Source organism: Ailuropoda melanoleuca, chromosome 5 (genome assembly GCF_002007445.2).
Source record: "Ailuropoda melanoleuca isolate Jingjing chromosome 5, ASM200744v2, whole genome shotgun sequence".
NCBI classification, from domain to species: Eukaryota; Metazoa; Chordata; class Mammalia; order Carnivora; family Ursidae; genus Ailuropoda; species Ailuropoda melanoleuca.
Window position 1 is genome coordinate 51,140,816 of NC_048222.1, and position 25,528 is coordinate 51,166,343.

At 35.2% G+C, this 25,528-nt stretch overlaps 2 protein-coding genes across 5 annotated transcripts in view; one reads left to right on the forward strand and one right to left on the reverse strand.

The window, feature by feature from the left end:
* The window catches only part of DNAAF4 (dynein axonemal assembly factor 4), an 81,351-nt gene that overhangs the window by 49,753 nt on the left and 6,070 nt on the right, over nucleotides 1–25,528 (forward strand). For 2 of the 4 annotated variants that reach the window (XM_002922943.4, XM_019803464.2), the window contains exons 7-9: nucleotides 3,876–4,029; nucleotides 4,977–5,082; nucleotides 6,809–8,367. In XM_002922943.4, the coding sequence (XP_002922989.1) occupies nucleotides 3,876–4,029; nucleotides 4,977–5,082; nucleotides 6,809–6,918 (370 nt within the window). In that variant the 3' untranslated portion in view covers nucleotides 6,919–8,367. Of the gene's footprint in view, nucleotides 1–3,875; nucleotides 4,030–4,976; nucleotides 5,083–6,808; nucleotides 8,368–10,048; nucleotides 10,464–25,528 lie in introns of those variants that run through there. The other 2 variants (XM_034660951.1, XM_034660950.1) reach the window with 2 other exon arrangements.
* Nucleotides 17,039–25,528, reverse strand: part of C5H15orf65 (chromosome 5 C15orf65 homolog) — a 14,781-nt gene continuing 6,291 nt past the window's right edge. Inside the window, exon 2 of the mRNA XM_011229555.3 lies at nucleotides 17,039–17,870. Within this exon, the coding sequence (XP_011227857.1) occupies nucleotides 17,523–17,870 (348 nt within the window). The 3' untranslated portion in view covers nucleotides 17,039–17,522. The remainder of the gene's footprint in view (nucleotides 17,871–25,528) is intronic.

Consider the following 25,528-nt stretch of genomic DNA (forward strand, 5'->3'; position numbering starts at 1 on the left):
GCTCCATGCCCAGTGTGGAGCCTGCTGTGGGCTCAGTCCCACAACCCTGAGATCATGACCTGAGCCGAAATCGAGACAGACGCTTAACCGACTAAGCCACCCAGGTGTCCCCAAAATGGAACTGTTCTTCAAATGTGTATGTTAATATAAGATTTGTACAGACAAATAGACCAATGGAATAGATAGTTCAGAAATAGCCCTCCCTTCTATGATCAAATGATTTTCAACAATTATTCAATGTAGAAAGGATTTTCTTTTTAACACATGGTGGTAGGAAAACTGGAAATTCATATAAAAAAGAATGAAGTTGGAGCCTTACTTGACACCTTATACAAAAATTGACTCAAAATATATCAAACACCTAAACATAAGAGCTAAAATTATAAAATTCTTAGAATAAAAACACAGAGCACATTGTGACATTGGATTTGGCAATATTTCCTGGGTGTGACACCAAAAGTATTGGGGTGCCTGGATGGCTCAGTTGGTTAAGTGTCTGACTCTTGATTTTGGCTCAGGTCATAATCTCAGGGTCATGAAATAGAGCCTTAAGTGGGGTTCTGTCCTCAGCAGGGAGTTGCTTGAGATTTTATCTCTCCCTCAGCCCTTCCCCCATCCCTGCTCACATGCATTCTCTCTCTCTTTCTCTCTAAAATAAAAAAAAAAAATTAAAAAGTACAGACAACAAAAGAAAAATAGGTTGATTGAAATGTATAAAAATTAAAAACTTTTTTGTGCATGAAGGACACTATTAACAGAGTGAAAAGACAACCCATGGAATGGAGAAAATATTTGCAAATCATATATCTAATAAAGGGTTAATATCCAGGCTATATATAAAGAACTTCTGTGGGGCCCCTGGGTGGTGTAGTCAGATGAGCATCCCACTCTTGGTTTTGGCTCAGGTCTGATCTCAGGGTTGTGAGATCAAGTCCCCTGTCGACTCCATACTCAGGGCAGAGTCTGCATGGGTTTCTCTCTCCGTCTCCCTCTGGCCCCTCCCTCAAATAAAGAAATCTTAAAAAAAAAAAAGTTCCGCAACTCAACAGTTAAAAAACAACCTTTTTTAAAAAGTAGGCAAAGAAAATTAAAAAATAAAAATAAAAAGTAGGCAAAGGACTTAAATAGACATTTCCCTAAAGAAGATATACAAATGTCAAAAGTACTTGAAAAGATGTTGAATATCACCCATTATTTGGAGAATGCAAATCAAAATCATAATGGGATACTACTTTACACACATTACAATGGCTATTATAAAAAAAATCCGTGAAATAACAAGTGTCATTGAGGATATGGAGAAATTAGAACCCTTGAACATTGTTGATGGGAATGTAAGATGGTATACAGTATGGATGCTCCTCAAAAAATTAAAAATAGAATTACAGTATGATCCAGCAATCCCACTTCAGGGTATATACACAAAGAAATTGAAAGCAGGGACACAAACAGATAGTATTTGTACACCTATGTTCATGGTAGCATTATTCACAATAGCCAGGAGGTAGAAGCAACCCAGGTGCCCATTGATGGATATTTAGGTAAACAAATGTGGTATATCCATACAATAGAATATTATTCAGCCTTTAAAAGGAAGAAACTCTTGTTACGTGCTATAACATGGATGAACCTTGAAGACATTATGCTAAGTAAAATAAGCCGGTTACAAAAGGAAAAATATGATTCCACTTATTTGAGGTACCTAGAGGCAGCCAAATTCATAGAACAGAAAATAGAATAGTGATTGTCAAAGATAGGAGGGAATGGGGAGTTAATGTTTAATGGGTACAGAGTTTCAGTTTCAGAAGATGGAAGAGTTCTGGAGAATGGATATTGGTGATTGCTGCACAACAATGTAAATGGACTTAATGCCACTAAACTATACATTTAAAGATGGTTTAAAATGGTAAATTTTGTTATATATATTTTATCACAATTTTTTAAAAAGTCTTGTAGTAGACACTATAGGTTATCTAGCCAAAATGTATGGTCTCCCTTTATCCTTACTGGCTGAGACCCTATTTTGTTTTGGTGTGTAGACCTTAGCCATGTGACTTAGAAGGGGACCCTCTCCCAAGTCCCGGGATAAATTCTAATTGACTTCAACAAATCACGTTTGTTTTCGTTACACTGTTGGTGGGTTTTTTTGTTTGTGTTATTGTTTTGTTTTTAGCTAGATGTACAAAAATATTTATTATAGTGTTTATAAAAGCAAAGTATTGGGAAACAAAAACTCTAAATGTCCATCAATAGGAGGGGACTGGTTTCAGAAATCCTGGCACAAGGTAGAGACTTCTTTGTAAAAACAGCGATAACAACAACAACTCTGTAAAAATGGTATATCTCCATATTTCTTAATAAGAAAAGATGATCACATTGTCGAATTTTCTTAAATGCTCCAAAACAGCAACATGTAGTACTGAGGATTAAAGTGGGGAGAGAGATTGGGGGAGAGGGGGAGAGGCTGATGGTTTTATTAAGGGATGGGAAAGGAGGTGAACCAGGAGATTTCTGGGAAAGGTTTTCTTGCCCTTAAGGAGCATATGCCAGAAGGTACCGTCCCGGTTTTTCCTAATGAATATTGTGCTTGAATATGGCACCTGAAATTATGCAGCCACCTTACACCCATGAGGAAAACCAGCCCTAGGATGAAGTAGCTGCTGAGCGCAGTAGAACGCAGAGATGAAAGGAACCTTAGGCCTTAGGATAGCATCCTCAAGCCGCTGATTTCTTTGGGCATGGAGCCTTTCCCTCTGGACATTTTAAATGTGAGATCATTTATTTCCTTACTTGTTTAAAGCAGTTTGAGTTGGGATTCTGTCTGTTACTTGCATTCAGAAATATCATCCTAGCTGATAGGAGGCACTTTAGAAACATAAACTGTTACTAGAGAATTAGCTTTTCCAGTTTGTGGCGGTTGTTTTAAACTCGAGTCAGGCTTAGGTTAGATGTCACAGTAGTGGCATCTTTCCTTTGACTGATGATTTCCTGGGTGCTTTTCCTTTTGATTGTCATCGTGTTCTAGAACTGTACAGTATACAGTACCATTTTGTGAGTACAAAATGTTCTATGGTACTTTTTATATTTGGTATTTTCTATCTTCCTTATGTTTATACATTTTTCAAAATTCTAAGAATTGTACATAAAAATAAAGAAACATTTTAACTAAATTCTTTAATTATGTACATCGACTTGAAGAGAATTTTGGAAGATTTAATCTATTAGATGCTTTTGTTTGCAAGTAGCCAAAAAAACCAATTTAAACTGGCTCTATGTTAAAAGGAATTTATTGGCTTATATAACTAAAAAGCTAAAGGTATGTTGCATTTCAGGGAAAGTTTGATCCAGCAGCTTAACCATATCACTAAGGACTCAGTTTCTGTCTGCCTTTTTATTCTTTTCATAATTCCATAGTATCAGCTTTATTCTAGTGCTGGCTGTTCCCATCGTGTTAAGCACGGTCACCAACAGTTTGGGCCATGTGCTTTCTTCATTTGTATCCGGCAAGAGGAGTTTTCCCAATTTTTCATTCTCTAATGTTGGAAACAAAGTCATAGGCTTCAGTCTGAATAGACCAATTTAGGTCATAGGCCTCTCCCCAAGTCAGTTATTGTAGTCAAGAGGGTGGAAATATGTTTACTGGCTTAAATTACAGATGAGTACTCTTGGAGGTGGGGTCGAGGTCAGTCCCATTCAGATTACACACTGATGTACGTGGAGGAAGTGTGAAGTAGGTGCAGCCTTGGGACGAAGTCCGCTGTACAGGGAATAGAAAAGGAGGTAAGCGGTCTCCTCTGCCAAATATCATTAGATATTATTTCTGTGTTTCCATTTCAATATTATATTGTTTTCCTTTTCTCTTTTTGTCTCATTAGTGAATTGTTTGCAAAAGAAAACTACTTGGCAGCTATTAATGCATACAACTTAGCCATAAGACTAAATAACAAGATTCCACTATTGTATTTGAATCGGGCTGCTTGCCACCTGAAACTAAAAAACTTACACAAGGCCATCGAAGATTCTTCTAAGGTATGTATATCTATTTATTTATATATGGTGCCTTAAAATTGTTATCCTCTTTTTTATTGGCTTAAATGATGCCCTTAATCTTTTTTCTTTTGTCTTGCTAGTTATGCTTTTTTTGCTGAAAAAAGACTTTTTGAATTGACAAGAAACTGGTATTTTTTTGAGACTCCAAGACACTATATTGTCTTAGTGTATCAGTTGAAGTTCACAACTTCCTGTCAGTTTGTGCTTACCCTTTATCTTAAAGTTTTGCAGACTTAGTGCAAGGTTGAAGGAAGAAAACTTGGTTTCCTTATTGTCACTACCACTTGCGCATTAGAAGGATAGCTCTGTAATAATTTCCCAATTTTCAGAGTAACCTAGTATATCCTGATTTCATTATTAATTTCATGTCATTATCTTAAACTTCTAGTTTTTTCTTTTTTTTTCCATGTCAGAATAACCTGTTTTAAGGGAAAATCACATGCAAAATTTCTTATGTGGCTCCTTGAGATTGAAAATATGAAGGAAATAACCAGATCCTCATACTTTGATCTCATTAAGCTATTAAGAGATCTGACAGTATTTTTATGATCCAGTTTTCCTTTTACTAGCACAGTTCTGTGCACAAATATTTATTGAATGAATGAATAAACTGGATCACCCAATGTGAATATAAAGACCTCCAATGTTCTTTAATCATTCCTGCTAATAAAGGTAAAGCTGTAGAGGTTTCAAACGATAAACCAAATCATCACTTTAGGAGAGAGGGTATGAATCTTGTGTAGGAACAATTGAACAATTCTTTAGGTCGTTCAAAACAAATATAAGTATTTGATAAATTTCTGTGCCAGTTAAGTCAAAAATTTTGGTGGGTGAGGCTTGAGGCTTGTTTTAAAGTTAAGGTTTTTATCATGTTTTTGCTCGAGTTTAAATTAAGAGATTGTCTTTCCCTTATTTTATTTTGTAAGGCACTAGAGTTATTGACACCACCTGTTCCAGACAATGCTAATGGAAGAATGAAGGCATATATACGACGTGGGACGGCATTCTGCCAACTAGAATTGTACATAGAAGGTAAGAAATTGATAGAAATGTTTTAAGTTCCAAGTTATTCTCTGAAAAAAGTATCAATGGGGTTATTTAAGATCACAACTTTTTAAGACTCCAGTGTTTTGTATTTTTAGCATTTAATATATTCTTTGCAGTTTATCTGACAAAAAATGATTTTGAAGTTTTTAAAAAATTTATTGCTGTAGAAGGCAGTTAAGATGTGAGCAACAAGTTTAGGTCTAGGAAAATTCTAGAGTATCCAGACAACTTTTCTATGGAAGGATGTGTGATAAAGGATATGAATGAGTCACTTAAGATACGATGGAAATTTAAAATGAACTGCTTTGGTCATACAGACAGACACACACACAAGCTGAGAAACAACTGATCTACCACAGTGTATGATCATTGCTTATGGTTTGTGAGACTGTACTATGTTTTGTTTCAGCCTCATGTGTATAGAAGCCATAACATTTATTTTTTGTTTTTCATTTTTAATGTATTTAGGGACTTTTTGCAGTTACTCATGTTGCTCCAAAAGGCAAAACTTTGTAGGAGTCAGTGTTTTATCTTTAATGCTCTTCTTCCCATACTTCCTTACCCAAAGGACCAGTGAACTTTCCTTTTTTCAAGGCCTAGAGGCATACTCCTTGATGATGCCTTACCAGGGAATGGGCAAGTCTATAAGGTTTTATTATTTCTGAGTTCATTTTTAAACTTGTTTCTGAGATTTTTTAGGAGACTTTTCTAACCAAAGCATCCAAATTAGATTTATGTGCCCCACCCTTTTTTTTTTTTTAAGTCTCTTATCCAGCTTCATGAAAATAAAAATTATCAAGACAGGAACGAAACATTTTAAAGCATTCTTTAGAAATTGTAGCATCATAGAATTTTTGCGCTAAAAGTACTTTTCATTTTAAAGATGAGAAAATGGAGGCTTGGAGAAGTTAAGTGATTTACCTCAAGTGGCATGGCTAATCAGTAGCACTTAGAACTCAAGTTTCCTTACTCTCAAAGAAATTTTCCCACTGCTTATTTTGGTAAAGACTTAGACTCATCTGTATGTATTTAACAAACAGTCCACAATGTTTTCCTTTTAAACCAATTTTCCTCAAAGGAATTCTGTAGATATGACAACTATAGAAAAAAACCACAAACTGTAGTCTATGAATGATATAAAGTATGGATTGAGTTTACCAAAATTATTTTTTTTAATCTAGAATTTCTAAATAAGATGCCATTTATTACTTTCTCATCGAGGTAATAAAAATGTCCTTTTTATATGTGAGTTTTATTCAGTCTGTTCATGCTTTAATGAGTTTAAGCTGTTAGTTTATTTGTACTTGAATTTAAAATAACTGCTTCTCGGATGCTTGGATGGCTCAATCCGAAGAGTGTGCAACTCTTGATCTTGGGATCATGAGTTCAAGCCCCACATTGGGTGTAGAGATTACTTAAATAACATTTAAAAATCTAAAAAAAAAAAAAAAAAAAAAGCAAACCCAAAACTGCTTCTTACTGAATCCTGAATGTAATAAGTATAATTATTCCTGAAATGACCAAAAAATTTCTGCAATCTTTTAGAAATACTACATAGAGATACGTATGTGAAAAGGAGAATCTGATTGAAAACCTGGTACTTGTCCTGAACCATGTTCTTAGTGGTTATTTTTATAAAAAATATCATCTGGGTAACACAAGTATTTATAAAATATTAATTTTATTGACCATCATTGCTATATAAATATAGGCCTACAGGATTATGAAGCTGCACTTAAGATTGATCCATCCAATAAAATTGTACAAAATGATGCTGAGAAGATTCGGAAGATAATTCAAGGAACAGAACTAAAATCTTAATGACTGCTGAAGCAACTAGGTATTATACTAGGTATTTTTTTAAGTTTTTCAAAAAGAACTGGAGGCATGACGAATCTTTGTAAATATTATGGCTGATTGTGCAGAATCACTTTCTTTTTTGTTCTCTAGTTCTGTAGAGGGCAAAATATTATAAATCTATAGAAAATGAAATGTTTGATTTGAATGGTTTCTGAATAAGTAAATCAAATTAGGAATGATCTAATTCTTTGCTTCTTCAATACATGGATTAGTTACATATATCTATTTGTTGTTGTTATTGCTGTTATTGAATTCAGCTTACCCTTATAACTAACAAAATATTCCTTGGTGTGATGAGTACTAGGACATTACTGATTCATTTCTGATAAGGTAAAATTTGAAAGTAAAAAACCATGTTTATAATTTTTTAAATTAAATATAATACTTAATTGAATGGTTGACCTTAGTTTAATCAGTACTGATGTTCATTTAGTATTCAATGCACAAAACCTTTACTTCTCCATCCTGTTGTGGGAAGGTAGACCAGTTCAACCCAACAAAACCACTGTTTCGAAAACTTTTTTTTTTTTCCTCTTTTTAAAGATCTTATTTATTTGAGAGCGTGAGTGGCAGTGGGGGAAGGACCAAGGGAGAGGTAGGAGCAGACTCGCTGCTGAGCAGGGAGCCCGACTCAGGACTTGATCCCAGAACCTTGGGATTATGCCCTGAGCCGAAGGCAGACACTCAACCCACTGAGCCACCCAGGAACCCTGTTTGGGAAACCTTATTTTCAACCTTAACTATATGTAGTGTTCCCCAAAGCATTGATCATATTTCATACTATCTGGTGAAGGTAAGTTTTCTAGTGAGATGTTTTCTAGTGCCTTCAAGTGCAATAGGAAAAATAAAAAGACAGAAAAGGGTGAAATGTTAACACAAAGTATTACAATACTGGCATTGAATTGTACCACTGTTTGTGTTGTACCGCAGCGATGATGCAAACATTAAGCAAAAACAGTACCTTCTGTATATAGTAGTTACCACAACTGTCTGATTATATTTAGAGGATTTTTAGAAAAACAAAACACAATTTTTAGGAATAAGTTTTTACAGTATTTGGTCATCTGATGTCATTCAAATGCACCATAAAACAGCTTCATTCTTCTTTTTTTTTCTTTTAACACAATACTTTTTTGACTGTGTAAGGGTATCCTAGTTCAGCAATCTTGAGACTTGCTTTTATAAACTTTAGATAACTTACATAGCAGCCTTGATCAGTTAATAGACCTTCTAATAAGGCAGGATTGCTTTTTCTTATAACCAACACTGATTTGTTTTTATTTTAAAAAATAAACGTTACCAAAATAAAGATGAGTCTCCATGCATGTCAAATACCAGTTTGAAATTCAAAATATGTTAACCAACCTAGTGCTTCTTCAGGCTCTTCCTATTACCATACTCCAACCCTCCCCCCCCCCAAAAAAGGACTGGGCCCAATAGCTACCCTAAGCGCAAAAGATCTATCCTTGGAGGAAAGAAGGGATACTCTTGACTATTTATTAATATTTTTTATCCTATTCTCTAAATAAAGTCTTAGACTTTGTTTATTAACAATAGACAAATTTGTATTCACAAAATACTTGACTGCTTTTGAGCAATCTCCTATTTTTTTGCGAGGGACTTTTAAAGTGAAGTAGTGACAGAGTTGAAATATTGATACAACACTCCCATCTCCTTCATGATGAAAACACACTTCCCAAATAATAGTGCTAATTATTATTAAGGCCCATGAATAAAAGATAAGAAAAAAATTCTTATGGTAGTTGCTTAGTTTTTTTCATAATGTCAATTATTTGATTGAAATTAATTTCAAGATACCAAGTGGATAATAAGCTAAATGTAGCTGTTACAGAAATGTAAACTGGAGGGATCTTTAACCGCCTGAAGGGATCTTTAATCTCCCACTACTATGTGATTACCATAAACACACAGTATACCTGTTTATTGATGAATTTGGCTATGAATAAATATCAAAATTATATCAAAATATTGATTACAAAGGAAAGATCATGACTATCCCATTTTTGCAGTGGATGCCTTATAGGAATAGTAAATAATTATTGTTAGACTTAATTTAAACAAAGAATATTTTCTAATATGCCACTTGCCCTTTGACTGATAGTCACTTGAGAGTCAGCTAGTGTAGATGGGTAACTAGTTTCACAGAACCTTTATATCATTAAAGTGCTTAAGCATTTTATGAGGAATGCTCATTTCTTTCCTCCCAGAGAGAGGTTTGTGAATTACATCAAGCAAAAATGGTTTGTCCCAGCCCAGGTTTGGCATAATTTTTCTTTTATACATTTTAGCTCTTTGCCGACAGAAGTAAAAATATTACTGTTAATAGATAAATGCTATCTAATAGCTAAATAGAAAGTAAACACATATGTTTATATAAACATCTCCTGTCCTGGTTTCCTAGAGTCAGGGAAAACTAGAGCTCGACAGTAGTTAGAGCACTATAAACAGATTTCATCTGGGAATGATTGCAGTATAGGAGAAGAGACCTCAGTATAGAACTGGGGTCAGTTCCTAATATAGCATGGACAATGGACAAGTGGTGATTTATAGCTAAGGAGCAAGTTGGGGGTCGGGGTCGGGGTTGTCAGTACATGGAAAAGTACTAAGAGGAAACATCAGGGGTAGGGAGATTCTGGCTAAACTGACCTAACAGGATTCTTGCTGAAAGCAGGCCAGGTTGACTGGGTATCATCTGGGAGGTTGTGGGGAATGAGGAATTTGGTCAGATATTGAGAGTGATCAAAATTGATGGTGGGGATTCTGGCTAAACCAACTTGGCAGTATTCTTGCTAACAACTGAACTCTTAAGGGCACGGCCCAAGGATCAATCCCAGTTGAAAAAGTGGCTTAGAGGAACCTGTTTAGAGTTTGGTGAAGGAGAGACCACTGGTCACTAGCAAGCCAAGTACTTTCCAGTGAGCCTCATCCATGTGGCAAATAAGAGCAAAAGATATTTTTAAAAGATTTTATTTATTTATTTGAGAGAGAGAGAGAAAGTGTGTGAGGGGAGGATCAGAGGGAGAGGGATAAGTGCTGAGTGCCAAGCCTGACACAGGGCTCTATTTCACAGCCCCAAGATCATGACCTGAGCTGAAACCAAGAGTTGGATGCTTAACTGACTGAGCCACCCAGGCACCTCATGGGCAAAGAATTTTTGCACATACCATCTGGGGAAAAGGGTAGTAGGTGATTTCCAAAAGGACTGACAACAGGAGTGTATTTCTTTTATTGAACTGATCTGGTTCAGTCTCACTCTCAGACAAAGACCTATGAAGAGCTGACCTTTCTCTGAGTATCAGATTCACATTAACCAAGCTCAGGAGACTGAACAAAACAGATTGCCTACTTACTATTATTCATAAGTAAAATTGAGTGAGCATGTCCATGGGGATGATAGATTATATGACAATTCACTTCTTCTTATAAGCAGATGTATATGGTAAATCACATCATAAAGTTGCTTAGCAAACATGTTAAAAAAAAAGAAACAGGTGCAAAATAGAGTCATTTGTGGCTTCACAAGTAAATTCTACCAAACATTTAAAGAAGAGTTAATACTATTCTCAAAATATTCCAGAAAATAGAAGAGGAAGGAAAGCTTCCAAATTCATTCTATGAGGCCAGCATTACCCTGATACCAAAACCAGATAAAGTCACTCTGAGAGAGAAAGAGATCTCTGATGAACATAGATGCAAAAATCCTCAAAAAAAAAATTAAACCAAATCCAACAATATATTAAAAAAAAAATCATTCACCCCGGTCAAGTGGGATTTATTCCTGGGATGTAAGGGTGGTTCAATATTCACAGATCAATCAGTGTGACACATTACATCAATATGAGAAAGGATAAAAACAATGTGATCATTTCAATAGATGTAGAAAAAACATTTGACAAGGTACAATATCCATTCATGATAAAAACCCTCAAAAAGTAGGTTTAGAGCAAAGAGACATCAATATAATAAAGGCTATCTATAAAAAACTTAGAGCTAACATCATCCTCAATGAGGAAAAACTGAGAGCTTTTTCCCTAAGGTCAGGGACAAGATAGGATGTCTCCTCACCATTTTCATTCAACATATACTGGATATTTTATCCATAGCAATTAGACAAGAAAAAGAAAAGCATCCAAATTGGTAAGGAAGAGGTAAAATTTTCACTATACACAGATGACGTGATATTATATATTAAAAATCCTAAAGACGCCACCAAAAAAAAAAAAACTAGAACTGATAAATGAATCGGGAAAGTGGCAGTATGCAAAAGCAGTGTCAGAAATCTGTTGCATTTCTATATGCTAATAATGAAGTAGCAGAAAGAGAAATTAAGAAAACAATTCCATTTACAATTGCACAAAAAATAATAAAATACCTAGGAATAAACCTAACCAAAGAGGGAAAGACCTGTACTCTGAAAACTATAAAATACTGATGGAAGAAATTGAAGATAACACAAACAAATGGAAAGATATCCCATGCTTATGGATTGGAAGAACAAATATTGTTAAAATGTCCATACTACCCAAAGCAATCTATGGATTTAATGTAATCCCTATAAAAATACCAACAGCATTTTTCACAGAACTAGAACAAACAATCCTAAAATTTGTATGGAACCACAAAAGACCCCAAATAGCCAAAGCATTCTTGAAAAAGAACAAAACTGGAGGTATCATAATCTTAGATTTCAAGATATACTACAAAGCTATAGTAATCAAAACAGTACAGTACTGGCACCAAAATAGAAACATAGATCAATGGAACAGAATAGAGAGCCTAGAAATAAACCCACCAAACCCATGATTATGTGGTCAAATAATCTATGACAAAGGAGGCAAGAATATGCAGTGGGAAAAAGAAAGTATGTTTAAACAATGGTATTGGGAAAACTGGACCACTTTATTACACCATAGACAAAATAAATTCAAAATGGTTTAAAGATCTAAGATATGAGACCTGAAACCATAAAAATTCTAGAAGAGAGAGCACAGGCAGTAATTTCCTTGACATTAGTCATAGCAACATTTTTCTAGATATGTCTCCTAAGGCAAAGGAAACAAAAGCAAAAATAAACTCTTGGGACTACATGAAAACAAAAAGCTTTGTACAGCAAAGGAAACAATCAACAAAACAAAAAGATACTTAATGGAAGATATTGCAAATGATACATCCAATAAGGGATTAATGTCCAACATATATAAAGAAATTATACAACTCAACACCAAAAAAACAAACAAAAAACCCAACTGATTAAAATAGGCAGGAGACATGAACAGAACGAACTCCAAAGAAGACATACAAATGGCCAACAGACACACGAAAAGATGCTCAGCGTCACTCATTGTCCAGGAAATGCAAATCAAAACCACCATGAGTTATCACCTTATACCTGTCAGAATGGCTGATATCAAAAAGACAAGAAATAACAAGTGTTATGAGAATGTGGATAAAAAGGAACCCTCAAGTCCTGTCGGTGGGAATTCCAACTGGTAGAGCCACTGTGGAAAACTGTGTGGAGGTTACTCAAAAAATTAAAAATAGAATTACCATATAACCCAATAATTCCATTACTGAGTAGTTACACAAAGAAAATGAAAACACTAATTTGAAAAGATAATATGCGTCCCTATGTTTATTGCAGCATTATTTACATTAGCCAGAATGTGGAAGTAACACAAGTATCCATTGATAGATGAATGGATAAAAAACATATGGTATGTATCTACAATGGAAGATTACTCAGCCATAAAGAGAATGAGATTTTGCCATTTGCAACAACTTGGATGATCTAGAGGGTATAATGCTAAGTGAAATAAGTCACAGAAAGACAAATACCATATGATTTCACTCATGTAGAATTTAAGAAAAGAAATGAACAAAGAAAAAAGAGACAAAAAAAGACTCAAGTATAGAGAAAAAAATGGTGGTTGCCAGAGGGGAGGTGGATGGGGGGGGATGGTTCAAATAGGTGAAAGGTATTAAGAGTACCCTTATCATGATGCGCACTGAGTAATGTGTAGAATTGTTGAATCACTACACCTGAAATTAATACTGTATGTTAATTATACTGGAATTTTAAAAAGTAAAAAAAAAAATTAAAAAATTAAAAAATGGAGTCACTTGCCAGCATTGACAGGAAACCAAGATATAATTGCAGGAATTTGACCTTTAACCAGTCAATCTGGAATTTCCTGATCAGCACTACTGAGGTAAATCGCTTAATAGTCCCCTAGCCTTTCCCCAAAGGAAGGTGACCTTGCCTGAAAAAAATCCTTTTTTTTTTTCTTAATGGTTTCTTTGTCCTGCCCTGTTTCTGCCTATAAAAGTCTTCCATTTTGTAGAGCTTCTCAGACCTTTTCTACTTGCTAGATGGGATGCTGCCTGATTTATGAATTGTTGAATAAAGCCAATTAAATTTTTCAAATTTACTCAGTTAAATTCCGTTTTTTAACACATAGAATCAGAACAAGGAGAATTAGTTTGAATGGAATATTTCATGGCATCATGCATCCAATTCTATACAACAGGCTTCCTCTATCCTATAAAATTTAGGATAATTGCCTTTATTTATAAACCTTTAAGACAACCTCATGAACTCTTATGTACCATCAGTAAAACCAGGTTTATTCTTCAAATCATGACCAGATTACCAGCATCTTCTCTTTGCCATTGTCCACAGTTTTTGAAATGTAATTCCCCTTTCTAAATGCATATTACCCTATGACCATCTCAAGATAGTCTCTTCAAGGAACTATTGACAGTTTTTATACTTCATTTTAGCCTTTTTATGACCTAAATAAACATATTTTTTGTTTACTAAACAAACAGTATAGTAATAGGAATAGTAAATTCATAATAATTTTGAGCTATTATAGATAGTAAAAAAAATCAACTTATTTGGTCAGATATATTTATTAGATTTTTGATGGGGTAAACTATATTTCTGATAGTCTTTTAGTTTATAGCTAAAAGAAAGACCTAAATAAACTGGTAAAATATTCCTTGGGGAAGACAGACTTCTTTTTATTTGAAGCCAAGAGCTCATGCTGTATTTCCAGTAATGATGAGTCAAAAAATGGAAGTGAAATGTCAGATATTTTGATAATTGTGTAAATGTAGGAAAGTTTGCCTAAAGTATATGAGTTTTTTTTTTTTTTACCTAATGTGCTTTAGCTATTTTCTACAAGAACTGATTGTTCAAACTGTTATCTGAAATGAAATCTTTCTTTTTGGAAAAATTAAAAACTCATTTATTTGTGTGTTTGCATATTCCAAAAATGTACTGCTTTACATAATGTATCTCACAAATGAGATATTTTACAGTACAAAAATATTTTACAGTACAAATTCTACTGCTTCTTTTAGGTTGTTCTGAATCCTGGTTCTAAATATACTATAAGCTGAATAATTCTGTATATGGTCTATCCGTGCTTTTTTATTTCATGCAGCTTAGTTTTGTTGCAAGATTTCTTTTTCTTTAGTGCCCACATTTCTTGGTCATGCTGCTGCAAAGAATGAAGGGGTAGACCAGACAAAGAGTGGTGGGAATCAAAGTAAAGTTTATTGACTGATTGTACAAAGCTGCTGAAGAGGGAAGGGACCCAAGAAGGTTGCCGAAATGGCAGTTAAATCTAGTTTTTATGGGCTCTTTGGTGTGGGCTGTTTTAATCTGATTAACCCTCCATGTACCTGTCACTGGATCAGCTTTTTGTCCACGTGCTCATCTACCTATCAGGTAGTTAGTTGTTCACGTGGAAAAGGTGAGGGCTCCTTCCAGGGTGGTGCTTCAGATCAAAAGGGTTGCAGTTGTCACTGTCCTAAGGCATGCAGCCACATGGCCACCAGGTCAAGCTCTTTGTTTAAATATACCACTAGCTGCTGAGTTGGTCCCCTGGGCCTGGGTTAGGATGCCCAAGGCCATTCCCTTCCTTTCTGTCACAAGTTTTAAGTCTTCCAAGTAGGAGTTAAAGCTGGGGCACTGAATGAAGCCTAGAATAACAGGATCGGTCTTTTTCCTTTTAAGGGTAGTTTTCCTCCTAGGACAGGGCCCCTTGTCCCTGCCTGCCTTTCTTCCGACTACCCTTCATTCGTTTTTTAGTCCATATTAGAGAAACATTACTCTGTAGTTATCTTCAGCTACCTTTATCTTTAGAACTGATTAGTATAGACCAGTAGTTCTCAAAATGTGATCCCATCAGAATACAAATAGGCTATCCTATCTTTTAAAAAAGTAACCCTTGGCTGCCATATGTCTACTTTCAGCTCTCACTCTATTTCTCTGTTCAGTATACAGCAAAACTACTAAAAAGTACTACTTCATTCTTTCTTAAACCTATTACAGGGGTGTCTGGGTGGCTCAGTAGGTTAAGCATCTGACCCTTGGTTTTGGCTCAGGTCACGATCTCAGGGTCGTGGGATGGAGCCCCGCGTGTGGCTCTGCGCTTAGCGCAGTCTTCTTGCCTCTCTCCCTCTACTCCTTCCCCTGCTCTCTCTCCCCCTCTCTAAATAATAAATAAATAAAATCTTCAAAAAATTAAACCTATTCCATTAAAGTTTTCCGTTCTGTGACCTCACTGAAACACTTCTTGTTGAGGTGACCAATGTTCTCCGCATTGCCTAATCACACCTTCAGGTCTCAATCCATGTGTTACCTCTCAAGATAATTTCACACAGCTGGCTCATTCCCTCTTCTTGAAAGAAGTTCTTTACTTGGCTTTTGGGCATTCGTTTGCTAATTTCTTCCTCCTTCACTAATCACTTCTCCTCGGTCTCATTTGTTTATTCACACTCATTCCCCCCACGACCACTACCACCACCACCACCACCACTACTACTATTACTACTACTGCTCCTCCTCCTCCTGTTTTTAAAGATCAAACAGGTTTTACTTTTTTCCCCTCACAAGAACCTAAAAATTATTGATGGGGAACTGCTCATTACATCACGTGCCCTCTTTAATGTCCATCACCCAGTTACCCCTACCCCCACCCCTTCCCTCCAGTAACCCTCGGTTTGTTTCCTATGATTAAGAGTCTCTTATGGTTTGTCTCCCTCTCTGATTTCATCTTGTTTTATTTTTCTCTCTCTTCCCTTATGATCCTCTGTTTTGGTTCTTACATTCCACATATGAGTGAGATCATATGATAATTGTCTTTCTCTGATTGGCTTATTTCACTTAATACCCTCTCGCTCCATCCACATCATTGCAAATGGCAAGATTTCTTTTTTTTTTTTTTTGATGGCTGTGTAGTATTTGATTCTCTCTCTCTCTTTCTATATATATATATATATATACACACACACACACACACACACACACACATCTTTAAATTAACTTTATTCACCTGGATATCTTATGCAATTCCTGGATTTTTGATGTTTTAAAGGAAGTGAGCAAAACTAATTTTTCTTTTTGCTTGTGTCATTATATCAAATTTTGAGGTATTTGGAAAAATCTCATGAGGCAGAGTTTGAGCTGTTTCCTCACATCAAACCATTTTTTGTAAACAGAAGATGAAACTTTTCTGATGCTCTAGGAACTCACAAAAGTATTTTTCTAATTGATGTTAGTATCCTGAACCTGAAACTAACAATGACTTTTTTCCGTAAAAGTACTCAGACTCAAGTGTGGTTACAACAGATGGCAGCTGAAATAAATAAATCTTTGTATACAGTAGAATTACAGAGTTTGAATAATAGTATAGTCCATCATCTACCACTGCTCACACTGTGTTAAGGATATATCACATTATTTGCATTTATAAAAAATGCAACACATCTCTTGCATCTTTGTACTCTTATATGTATTGCTTCTTCTTCCTGGACAACCTTTCCTTTGATTTGGCTTTACCTTCTCCAGGATGCTTCTCCTGATGTCCTTGGTCTTAATTTGAGCAGTTTGTCTTTGTGTCTGAAAGATCTTTTGCATACTTTACAGAAATTATCACACCTTATTAATTTGCTAATCTCAGTCCCCTAAAATATTATTCATTTAAACAATAAAAGACACTGTCTTTTATTTCTGTGTTCCATTTGCATGGTATGGTGCCTGTCATAAGTAGGTGTTCTGTAAGTATTTGCCAAATGAATGAATGAATAACAGGTCTTCTCTTCTACTAGCCTAGCAGTGGAAACTAAAATTCTCCCAGGTTCTAAGCCCTTAGTTGAAATAACAGAAATCTGGGAAATTACTGGTCAGTCTTCCTTTAATTCAGTTTTTTTCTTAGTGCTCTTGTGTTCCTTTGTTTTGATAAATATACTCAGTGGACAACAGAGATCCTGAAAGCCTTTTGAAACTTTTGGAGAACATGTACTAAATAAAGCCAAGATGTATTAAAACGTGTTTACTTTTTATTCTGTTTTGAACACATTTTTATTTAAGGAGTCACTGTAATTCAGTTATCAGTTCAAATGATTTATTTCTTAAAAGTATTCTTTTAATTAATTCAAATACTTTTATATACCAAGTTAGGTTTTCTAGCCTTAGATTTAAAACTCATTTTTCCTGAGTATATTTTCTCTTAACGATACAGAGGAATATATTTTCATAGAGTATGTTGAAAATTAGGAAAATCAAGGGTTCTGCTTCTATCAGGTGCAGTATTGAGAGAGTTATTTTGATAAAATCCAGTAGCTCTGATATGGCTTGAAAATACTTGCTGCCTTGGAGTATAATTGCAGGGAAAAAACTGTGGCACAGGTAAAAATTCACCATAATTACATGAATTGGTTTTATACATAATCATCTTAGGTTTTGATAGTGAGGTAGCTGTATGGAGTGTCTTTGGGTCCAACATACATGAAAACACAGGATTGCCAGGGTTCACACAAGAAGGAACTTGTTCAGGTTTCACTTCTGTGCCTGAATATGAAGCTGAAGCACATTTCTTGTCCTAAAATATAAACACATCAAATAATTCTCGATTATAAAATTTTGGGGGAAAAACAAAATTAAAGTTAGCACCAACCCTGTCTTATACCACTGACAAAAATTAACTCAAAATGAATTAAAGACTTAAGTGTAAGACCTGAAAGCACAAAGCTCCTAGAAAAGAACACAGGGGAAAAGCTCTGTGATGTTGTTCTCGGCATAGATTTTTTGGATATGACACCAAAAGTGTAAGCAATAAAAGCAAAAATAACAAGTGAGACTGCATCAAACCGAAAAGCCTCTGCACAGCAAAAGAAGTAGTCAGCAGAATGAAGACAAACTACAGAATGGGAGAAAATATTTGCAAACAATATTGATAAGGGGTTAGTATCCAAAATATACAAGGAACTCATACAATGCAATAGCAAAACATAATCTGATTAAAAACGAGCAGATGACCTGAATAGACATTTTTCTGAATAAGACTTACAGATGGTCACCAGGAACATGAGAAGGTGTTCAACATCATTAATGATCAGAGAAATGCAAATTAAAACCACAACGAGATATCACCTCACTCCTGTTAGAATGGCTAGTGTCAAATAACAAGTGTTGGTGAGGATGTGAAGAAAAGGAAACCCTTGTGCCCTGCTGGTGGGAATGCAAACTGGTGCAGCCCCTATAGAAAACAGTAGGAGATGCCTCAAAAAATTAAAAATAGTATTACCATATGATCCAGCAATCCCAGTTCTGGATATATATCCAAAGAAAGTGAAATAACTATCTCAAAGGGATATCTGCATCCCCATGTTCGTTGCAGCACTATTCACAATAATAGCCAAGATATGAAAACAATCTAAGTGTCCATTAATGGAATGGATAAAGATGTGGTATACTATATTCTCATGTATACATACGCACATGAATATTAATCATCCATAAAAGAGAAGGAAATCATGCCACTTCAGACAACATGAAGGACATTTATGCTAAGTGAATTAAGTCAGGCAAAGAATACAAGAATCTCACATATATATGAATCTAAAATTTTTAAAAAGTCAAACTCATTGAAACAGAAGAATGATGATTTCCAGGGGATGGGGGAAATGGAGAGATGTTGGTCAATGAGTACAAACTTCCAGTTATAAGAAGAAGTTCAGGGGATCTAATGTACAGCATGATAACTATAGTTACCAATACTTTATTATATACTTGAAAGGTGCTAAGAGAGTTCTCAACACAAAAATGACTTTAATTATGTGAGGTGATGAATGTGTTAACATTATGGTAATCATTTCACAATACATACATACAAGAAATCGTGTAATACACCTTAAACTTACACAATGTTATATGTCAATTATATCTCAATAAACCTGGAAAAAAAACCAAAAAGCACATCTACTTCACTTTTTCAGAAATTCTGTTCTCTTCAGGGCAGTGGCTAGTTCTCATTAAATGACATAATATCTGTACAAAGTAAACTTATCAAAAGTATGTATAAGATAGCTTTTAAAAACCTGTACTGGAATCATGAGAATTTGTAAAAACATTTGTAAATCATGGAGAAAATCTGCAAGAAGTCATAGTTAGAAGAGGACATACTGCTGAATTCTACAGTGAGAAGAGAACAAGATAAAATTTAGGGATGATTTTAGCCTTGTGGGCATAGCCATTAAGCAAATAATTACACAACTAATTACAATTGTGGTAAGTGTTATGGAGGAAAAAAATACAAGATATTTGTGGAAATTTATAGGGGGTTCTAACCTAGGTGGGGGCTAAGAAAGGCCATTCTAGTGAAGTGTCATTGAATCTAAGACTGGAAGGCCAGGAAAAGATAGAAGTGGGAATAAAGAGAAACTCAGCATGCCCAAAGTCAAGTAAGTTAGGGTGAAAATAGCTTGAGATGAGAATAGAGGGGAAGTGGCCATATCTTGAAGGGTCTTGTTGACTCTGATAAAAATCTTGATCTTTATGGTAAAAGCATTGGAAAGCTATTGAAGTGTTCTAAGGAGATGCATGTCATTAAGTAACAAGTTTTAGTATGATCACTTTGACTGCTGTCAGGGCCTTGAATGGATGTAGAAAGGAGCTACAGTAGTCCAAGTGACTGATGACAATGATCTGTAGTAGGGTGGTAGTATAGAGAGGGAGATAAGTAAACAAATTTGAAATATATTTTGGAAGTAGAATTCACAGGTTCTGGTGAATGATTGAATGTGCGTGATGATGAAGAGGGACAGATAAGGATGACTACTAGGTTTCTGGACAAACACTTGGGTAGCTGGTGGTGCCATTTACTATAATTTTTAATATATAAATTAAATATGTGTGTATATATATAATTTAATAAATACTTAAATACAAATCATTTAGCTATCTGGGGATGCAAGAGAGCAAGATATTAAAAAGAATGGATGCAAAAGTGCACATAGCTTTCTAGCACCTGCATATACGCTTTATCCTTAGTAAAGTCTATTAAAAACATCAAACTTCATTAATGAAGATGAAATAATTCAAGTGGAACAGACTATATAAACTTAATTTATCATTCATTCATTGATTCAGTAAATACTTATTGAGTGCCTACTGTATGCTACACAATGTTAGATGTTGGAAATCCAGTGATGAATAATACAAAATTCCTAAGGCTTACAATTTATTATATGGAAGACATATAACACACAGGAAACCAACTCAGTAAATGATGTTGGGAAACTAGTTAGCTGTTTTCAAAAATATATATCTTCACCTTCAAACATTATCAAAATAAACTTCAGATGAATTAAATACACAGTGATTAAAAATCACATTATAGAAAAACCAGAAACCTAGGAGAAAGGTATTTTTAACCCTCTGAGAAAGGAGGATATTAAAAATTTAAAAATGACAAAAGAAATTATAGAGGAAAGGATTGAGGTATTTAATTGTCCAATCTATACCTGAAAATACAGTTAACCAAATTAAAAAGTAAACTACAGACTGGGAACATTAACAGCACTTTGTATTGACAATTGTCAGGTAAATTAATGTAACCCCATTTAAAAAAATTAATGAAATGTATGAAGAACTAAAAACTGTTCATGACTTTGAATCCTGAAAATTTAGTTTTTACGTCTATCCTGAGAAACTTAATTGTAGAAAAAATTCAATCCACAACATTCCTTATAAAAGAACTGAAACATGTACTGGTTAGATGGATGTTAATTTTGATTATATTGTTTATGCCAAATAGACAAATAAAGTACTTGAAAATAGTTTCTTAAATAGTTAAGTTTCTTCCTCAGTTTACATTGGTGAAGATGAATATTAACCCTGCCCTGGCTTAATTCTCTCACTATAATTCCAACCTGATGGGATTGCCTAAATTCTGTTACTACAGATTTTTTTTGTTTAATAACCTTCATTTTGAGCCTGTATTAGATAGCTTAATTTTTTCTGATAGACTTGCAGCAGTTAATCCTTTATAAACTCAATTTTGCTTGTGTTTCTAGTTGGGAAAATCATAAATATATATAAGAACCATAAGTAAGAACATACATATACCATCTTATATCTACTCATGTTTTAAATGTACTTGTGGCTGGTTATAATCTTGAAAAATAAGAAGGTGCTACAAATTGAAATGAACCTGAGCTAAAATGCTTTCCCCATAATAACATCCCTAAAAGCTACCTTTTCATTTAACAGTACTATAAAACCACATTCAATCAACTCTTCAGTCAACTATTAATATTCTACTTGAACAGTATCTTTAATAAACTTTTTGAAAGTATTTTTCTGTGATTAAGGGATTTAAAAATCTGAATCAAGTGTAGTGAAAAAAGCACTGACGTTATAAGACCCAGGTTGTAGTCTCCTCGACTTGACGGGAATGTGAGAATTTGGGTAAGTCTGATTCTCTACAGTTTTCTGTTTGTAAAATAAGGGAGTCTGAATTATTTGTTATTTTAGATATCATCTAGTTACTCCATTTATTCCATAGAAATTATAAAGCTTTGTAAAATAAAGTGGTATCATAGAGTAGAACATTATGTTCTCGTGCTTTGCCCTAATGATAATCATCAGGCAAAGTAACTTTTCAGAAGAGCTTCTTTCAATAATTTTAAGAAATCTTTTGGATCTTCTTGAAAATCCAGTCCAAGAGTGCTTGATTTGCTGGTGTATTTGCATAAGGGGAAAAAGCCTTTTTCTTATTGTGTATTACCCTATTTCAAACATAAGTGTTACATATGAGATTGCTGGTCTTTTTTTCCTCAAGTTTTCCATGTTAACTATCCATTTCTTTAAAGATTGACTTTTTATTGACAAAGGTTTCAGGTGTTTAGTTATTGTTCTATTGTCTTGGTATCTTGAGCTGAGAGCTTTAATCTTTGGCCTCAGAAAAACTTCATTGGTCAGTTCTTGGGAATTAGACCATTAGTTTGTGAAAATTTATCTTGCTAGAACCTCCAACTACCACTGTCCCAGCCACCTTTAAGGCCCATTTCATTCCTTTTACTTTGCTAATCAGAAACAAAATCTTAGTAGTGCTTTATTACCTACCAATACCCTGAGAAGTTATCTGAAACTAGACATCCTTTATCCATAGTAGTGTAGGGCCAAGATTCTGCATTTCTAACAAAGTCCCAGGTGATGCTCAAGCTGCTGATCCTTACATGACGTGAGTACTGGGCTACACACACTTGTTAGGAAAGATGTGGCTAAGTCATGGTCAGGAGTTAAAGAGGCCTCTGGGAGACAGGCAAAGGAGTGTGGGGAGAGAGAGGGCCATCATCACAGCTGCATGGCTTATACAAGAACATGTCAAGCAGACTGATTGGGAAATCTTGTTGGTATTTGTGCATCTTCTGCTGTAAGAGTTGGAAAAAGCACCTCTTAGGTATCACCAGTCCTGCATTCTGATATTGGCACTAATACCTATTTGACTTTGATGAAATTATTTTACAAGGATATAAATATAAAATCTGCCTATAAATATATAATAAAGAATATGGATTAGATGGTTTTGTTTCCTGAGGACTCAGATAGCAGGACCTTCCAAATGTAGCAATAGCAACTGTTAAAAAACAAAATTCAACAAAGTAAATTTGAAGATCTAATTGGCTTTATTAAGTGATTCACAAATCAGGCAGCATCCCATCCAGGAAATGGAGGGTAGCTTGGAGGAGTGGTACGAAATGGAAGGTTTTCATAGGAACGATAAATTACTAGCAAGAGAAAAGATTGTTTCAGGGGATTAAGGTCCAAGATAGCAGAGGAGTAGGAGACCTTAGTTTTGTCTGGTCCCAGGAATTCAGCTAGATAGCTATCAAATCACTCTGAACACCTGCGAACTGAACTGGCGATCTAAGAAAAGAATTGCTGCAACTCTACAAACAGAAAAGCAACCACTTTATGCAAGGTAGGAGGTGTGGAGAAGTGAATCTGAGGTGATATATTGGAAGCTAAACAGTAGGGGGAGGAGCAGGCTATTGGAAAGTGATATAGCAGCAGAGTGGAACTTTTAGAAGTCTGCTCTGTTGAGGGACATCCTTGCCTCACTCAGGTGAGGAAGTGGGATGGAATCCTAGGTGAGACAGTGTGATCTTAGGATCCCCGGGGTCACAGAAAGAATGAGGGTGCCTGAGTGTGGCAGAGTTCACAGGCATTGGAGTGGAGAAGGCAGCTGCAATTAGTGAGCCCAAGAGTGGGCTCAAGGTTGCCATAAACCATGAACCATGGCACAGTCGGACAACTGCTCTCTGAACAGGGCTCCAGCAAGTGGTAGAACCATGGTGAGACTCCCCACCCTTCCAGTGCAGGTGCACACTGTGGGAGTCTGCAGGGTTTGGAGACTCGAAAGAGTCATATGCCTGAGATAGAAACTCTTGGTCACAGGCTGGGTGAACACAGAGTACAGATGGAGACCGGGGAGACAGGAGTGATTGCTTCTCCCTGAAGGTGCACTGAGGAGTGAGGCCCTGAGCTTCCAGTTACAAGCTGGAGATTGGGAGGCCACCATTTTCATTCTCATCCTCTAAAGTGGCAGGGAAAGCCTTCAGGGAAAAAAAGACACGTAGAGCAAACCAGAGCAGATTACTTAGCGTGGCCCCCTGGCTAAATGCAATTCCACCCAGGGCAAATACACCTGAGAATTGGAGTAAAAAGATCAGCAAGAACATTCAGCTAAGTTTACCAATCACAGAGAACTGAAAAACTCCAGCACTAGGGGAAAATAGTATATAGAATTAATTGTTTTCTTCTCATGATTCTTTAGTTTTTCAATTTTGATTTTGTTCTCTTTCCTTCTCAAGCAACTTCTTATTTTATCAACTTTTTAAAAGTCTCTTTTAATTTTCATTTTTTATAGTTAACATTCTACCCTTTCATTGTATTTTATACATATATGTTTTAATTTTTTAAATTAATTAATATATATAATATATAATATTATATATATATAAATATATATATATAAAGTTTTTCTTTACAATTTTGGGATGCAGTTTTTTTAACATACAGACCAAAATACACCCAGAATCATGTATTGCTCTGTTCTCTTCACCTGTCTGATCATATTCTCTCATTTTTCTCTTTTTTTAAAAGTCCTTTTTTATTTTCATCTTTACAGCTACATTCTATCCTTTCAATGTATTTTATATATATATAAAATGGAGGATCTAACTACTAGGATAAATGAGGCAGAAGAGAGAATTAATGATGTAGAAGACAAAATGATGGAGAATAAAGAAGCTGAGAAAGAGATACACAACTACTGGATCATGAGGGGAGAATTTGAGATATGTGATACCATAAAGCAAAACAGTATTAGAATAATTGGGATCCCAGAAGAAGAGGAAAGAGAGTGAGGGGCAGAAGGTATAATGGAGCAAATTATAGCTGAGAACTTCCTTAATCTGGGGAAGGAAACCAGCATTCAAGTCTGGAGGCACAGAGAACCCCCCCAAAATCAATAAAAATAGGTCAACACCCCAACATATAATAATGAAACTTGCAAATCTCAGAGACAAAGAGAAAATCTTGAAAGCAGCTCAGGATAAGAGGTCCTTAACCTAAAAGGATAGAAACATTAGACTGGCAGCAGACCTAGCCACAGAGACCCAGCAGGCCAGAAAGGACTGGCATGATATATTGAGGGTGCTAAATGAGAAAAATATGCAGCCAAGAATACTTTATCCAGCTAGGATATCATTCAAAATAGGAGAGATTAAAAGCTTCCAGGACAAATAGAAGATAAAAGATTTTGTGATCACTAAACCAGCCCTGAAAGAAATATTAAAGGGTATCCTTTAAGTGAAGATGTAACCCAAAAGTAACACAGACAACAAAGGAACAGAGACAATATACTGAAATAGTTTACAGGTAATACAATGGCACTAAATTCATATCTTTCAATAGTTACTCTGAATGTAAATGGGCTAAATGCTCCTATCAAAAGACACAGGGTATCAGATTGGATAAAAAAGCAAGACCTATAGATATGCTGTCAGCAAGACACTCATTTTAGACCCAAAGACACTCCCAGATTGAAAGGGAGGGTGTGGAAAACCATTTATCATACTAATAGACATCAAAAGAGAACTGAGGTAGTAATCCTTATATACTTATATCAGACAAATTAGATTTTAAACCAAAGACTATAGTAAGAGATGAGGAAGGACACTATATCATAAT